General features: G+C 48.6%; 1 protein-coding gene across 1 annotated transcript; it reads right to left on the bottom strand.

Annotated features, from left to right (window-relative positions):
• Nucleotides 1-1,865: 1,865 nt before the first annotated feature.
• On the bottom strand, nt 1,866-2,837 carry LOC127238481 (olfactory receptor 10A7-like). Its single transcript, XM_051207098.1, has one exon. It carries the CDS (start codon nt 2,835-2,837, stop codon nt 1,866-1,868), a length of 972 nt encoding a protein of 323 aa, XP_051063055.1.
• Nucleotides 2,838-4,803: the final 1,966 nt, after the last annotated feature.

Raw genomic sequence — 4,803 nt, forward strand, 5'->3', positions numbered from 1 at the left:
CACTTGATGTTAGATGTCATGTGACCAGCTCTTTGAGGTGCCTGCCTTGACTTCTCCACAATTAAGGACTACAACCTGCAATTGTAAGCTAGAAATAACCCCTGTGCCCCAAAGTTCGTCTTTGACAGATTGCTTTATTGCAACAACAGAAATGAACCTAAGAGTCAAAGTAAGCACTCTACAACTGGGCTGTGATTGCAACCCTGTTAAACATAACTCAGTGGATCAAATATTCACATCGTTTTCCAGTCAATACTAATGCTTATCCCCAAGACTGTTCATGTTATAAAACTGAGACTCTTCATCTGCTGAACTCTCACATTCCCTTCCCATCCCCAGCCTCTGGCAACCTACACCCTAGCTTCTCTGTGTGTTTCTGAATGAAAGTCAGATTCACTGCATGTGGAACTGGCGTCAGGCAGTATTCAGTAACTGCTATGTGTCGTGGTAATTTTGTTTGTGTTCTGATAAATAAAGCTTGCCTGGAGTTCAGAGGGTGGAGCTCACCACCAGTTAACCATAATCATAGATGTCTGGAGGTCTGTACAGAGAGGAGACAGGAAGTGACTACATGATATGGAGACAGGAAGTGATAAGGTGTTGTGTAGACAGGACCTTGGCCCCTTTTGGTCAGAGGATTTGGGAAGGTGAAGGGTGATGGTGGCTGCTCCTTTGCTTCTCTGATATTTCAGCTTTTACCTTGATATCTTGATTTGTACACCAGGCTGGCCTCAAACTACAGAGCTGCACTTGCCTCTGCCTCCTGTTAGCGGGGAGTGAAGATGTGTGCCATTACACCCAGCCTCTTTATGTGATGTGTCTTCATGTGGAATGCATAACCAGCGCTTATTTGAATCTTTCAGAGCCTGGTATTGTCTTATTTTTATTGAGAAATAAAATTATAAAGGTAACATCAATGTTTGAAAATTTTAACATGAAATGGCATAGATGGCATATCCTCATACCACATGTTCATATCCTTTCTTGCCTCCAAGTCCCGTGTCTGACAAAAAGCAACTTGATAAAGAACAGCTTATTATGGCTCATACTTTTGCTGTTTTCATTATATTTCCATTTTATCTCTGTGAGCCAGATAGCTTGCATGTTCATCGTGTGTGTGCAGTGACCGTGGAGGGCATCGGATCCCCTGGAACTGGAGTTGCAGGCAGTGAGCTCCGTGAGAGGGTGTTGAGAATCGAACCCTGGCCTTCTGCAAGAGTAATGAGTGTTCTTCATGGCTGACTGGCTCACCATTGGAGGGCTCAGATACCCTGGTCAGAGAAGCACTGTGGCTGGATTATGAAACATTGCCTCACCAGTCAGGAAGCAAACAGGAAGTGGGACTCCACTGTGAAACACCAAGGTTCACTCTCTGTGACTCACTTCCTCCAGCCAGACTCCACCCACCAAGGTTCTCCTAACTTTAAAACTGCATTCCTCATTGGGACACAACATGTTGAAACACATGAGCATGTGGGGCAAAATTCATACTCAAACCGCAACAAACCCTAAACGGGGAGATTTATAGGACTTTAAAATCTGAAGTTTGCTTTCTGAAACTTGCTTGTTCCTTGACAAGAGTACCTGCATGGGAAAGATGTTGTCACCGTGCTTTTGAATTCCAATCCACCTGTTATGTCAGTGGACAAACAGAATGCTACCTACGCAATACACACAGCAAGAAGAAAATGGGCCTGTGGCAAAGGAGCCGTTAGAGAATTGTCACGCCAGCCACACAACTAGCAGGACCATCCCTGCAATAGAATCTTTTAGAAAGGGTTTATGTTACTTGTGCACTGAGGCCCTCAAGAACACGAGGGCAAAAACACTCCCCAAGGAATTGTGAAAATGAAGTCATATGCAGGTCAGGGGGTAAAGGTACCTCTTCTCTGAATGAAGACACGAACTAAGGCAGCCTTGACCTCCTTGTTCCGCAGGCTGTAGATGAGGGGGTTGAGCATAGGGGTCACCATGGTGTATGACAGGGACACCACTTGTTTGCTCTCAGGAGAGTAGCTGGCCTTGGGGCGCAAGTGGATGACCCCCGTTGTGCAATAAAACAGAATTACCACGATGAGGTGGGAGGCACAGGTGGACAGGGCCTTGTGGCGCCCAGAGGCTGATGGCATGCGGAGGACAGCAATCAGAATCCTGGTATAGGACAGGAGTATGAGAGAGACAGGAACAATCATGAATACCACAGTGATCACGAAAATACTGGCCTCGAAGACTCTGGTGTCTGCACACACGAGGCTCAGCAGAGGTGGTATATCACAGAGGTAGTGCCGAATGCCCCGTGACCCACAGTATGGGAAGTTGAAGAGCCAGACGGTGAAGACCAGACCCACGGGGATTCCTGCCAGCCAGCACGAGGTGGCCAGCAGGCGGCACAGCTTCAAATTCATGATGGCCCCATAGTGCAGTGGCCTGCAAATGGCCAGGAAGCGATCCCAGGCCATGACTGTAAGGAGCAAGGACTCCGCTGAGACACAGGACAGCACCAAGAAGAGCTGCAGGGCACAGCTTGTGGGGTACATCCCGCGTCCAGGCAGCAGCAGGGTCACCAGTAGACGGGGCGCCACGTCCAGTGAGAAGCAGATCTCCACCAGGGCCAGCTGACGCAGGAAGAAGTACATGGGTGCACGCAGGCCTGGGTCCAGGCTGGTGAGCGTGACGATGAGCGTGTTGCCTAGCAATGTGAGCAGGAAGACAGCCAGGAAGACCACTGCAAGCATTGGCCTCAGGGAGGGCACGTGTGCAAAGCCCAGCAGCACGAACTCCAGCTCACCAGCGCGGCTATGATTGGTCCAGGGACCAGCTGCCCAGAACGGTGGCATGGGCCCAGGATTCGAGGGCAGTGAGCTAAGGAGCAGGGAAGAACCCTATGGAGGACCAGAGGGAGGAGAAGGTGAAGTGAAAATTGTGGCCTGTGAGCCTCACATTTGCATTCCCTACCAGAGCTGATCAAATGGTAACTCAAGCCGAATTCTGGCCATGGACAGAGCCCTTCTAAAAATCCCCTTGAGTGTGGCATGAAGGAAAGAGACCTCTCTTTCTGACCTAGACTCTCTGTGTTTGGTGTCCTCTCTCTTCAAAAAACAACAAACAAAATCCTAGGAGCATCTCTATAAGTAGCCCTGGCTGTCTTGAACTCACTGTGTAGTCCAGGCTGTCCGGGAACTCACAGAGATCCTCCTGCCTCTGTTGTGCATCACCACGCCTGTGAGATGGTTCGTGGCTACTTCTCCATCCTTGTCCCCTTCAAACTTCGTGCTCCCTAGGCTTTGGTTAAAGAGCTTTTCCATCTACAGTCCCCGATCTTCCCTCTACCTTCATGGCATTTGTCACATAGGAAAATCAGATGCTTCCTGTATCTCAAAGTGGTGTCTTCCGGGACTGAGATTCTGGTCCATTCCTGAGCCAAGAAATTCATTTGGCAGCACCTAAGCCCCATTCTAGTGAATTAGAGCATTTTAAAATATTACCATGGCACAGACCAAGGGTTAGAACTGTTTCTAACATCATATTACCATGGCATAGACCAAGGGCTAGAACTGTTTCTAACATCCCTCTGACTCCTCCCTATGTTAACAACATGCAAACAAAGAACACACCGCCTCTCTTCAGTTTCTGTCCTAAGAACAGCTCTCACTGGGTAGCCAAGGTTGGTCTGGAACTCACAAGCTAGCTCAGACTGGCCTCCATCTTATGGAGATCCCCCTGACTCAGGCTGTCAAGGTCTGGGATTGCATGTCCCAGTCACCAGCACTTGTCAGGACCCAGCACTTCCTGCCACAAAGCTGCAAAGGCACCTGTGATGCCCATACATGATGGGAATAAAAAGCCGTGTCTTGAGATCTCATTTTGACCACAGACTCAGTGCCTCCTTCAGGATGCTGGCATGACAGCTGGGACACAATCAAATACTGGGGAATGCACAACCCTAAGCAAGGAAGGGCCTCAATGTGTGATCCTTATCCTGATAAGCACTCCTCTCTCCGCCTGTGAAGGGAAAGCCATAATAAACCTGGGGCTGGGGCAATCGAGAAGAGAAAGGTTTGTCAATGAGTAAGTGCCCCGAGTGTTTCTAAGAGTGGGATAGAAGCTTGATTCCTACCATTCAGTACCTGTGAGAATGGTTTGATTTCTCTGTCCATTACCTGCAAATTCACCATCATTCTGCTATCACCAAACCAGCAGCAACAGCAGCATCACTGAACTACATGATCTTCATCTTCATCATCATGATTAATGCTTCCAATGTCATCACCTTCAAAGAAAGAAAAACAAAGCAAAGCAATGAGACAACCCAATGACGTTTTCTCCCAGTGATCAATACAGCATCTGTCAGTCAAACAGAGCCCATGTTCACTCTTGTCTGCAGCATAAAGCCTTGCCCTTCGTGGAGAACCAGCTCACCTCTTCTGCTTCTCTGTCTGTCTGTAGCTAAGTTCTGACAGAGCTACGCTCTTGATCAAGGAGTCCCTGGGGCTGACTGGGATGCCAGAAACCAATGCTTTCAGTCTTTGGCTCTGAGCAGAAAATGAGAGCCCTGAAGACTCTCTCTGCCCTTGGAGAGTTGTGTTCATTATGTGTCTCTGTGCCCCTGGTGAAGACACAAAGAGCTAGAGAGTCTGGAGCCCCTGCTTTCCCAAGAGACTGTGGTCCTTACCAGAATTCTCTCCTCCTGGTTTTCCCCTCAGGCCTGCTGGGTTGTGTTTGCCTCTATCTACAGACAAGAAAATCCACACTCCCCTCCATGCCTTGTAATGTTCCCAAAGATTTCTCATGTCCACCCTTCCA

The sequence above is a fragment of the Phodopus roborovskii genome, unplaced genomic scaffold (assembly GCF_943737965.1).
Source record: "Phodopus roborovskii unplaced genomic scaffold, PHOROB, whole genome shotgun sequence".
Lineage (NCBI taxonomy): Eukaryota > Metazoa > Chordata > Mammalia > Rodentia > Cricetidae > Phodopus > Phodopus roborovskii.

Excerpts from the sequence above, each read along its gene's own strand:
- LOC127238481 (XM_051207098.1), bottom strand. The coding sequence starts at position 2,837 with ATGCCACCGTTCTGGGCAGCTGGTCCCTGGACCAATCATAGCCGCGCT.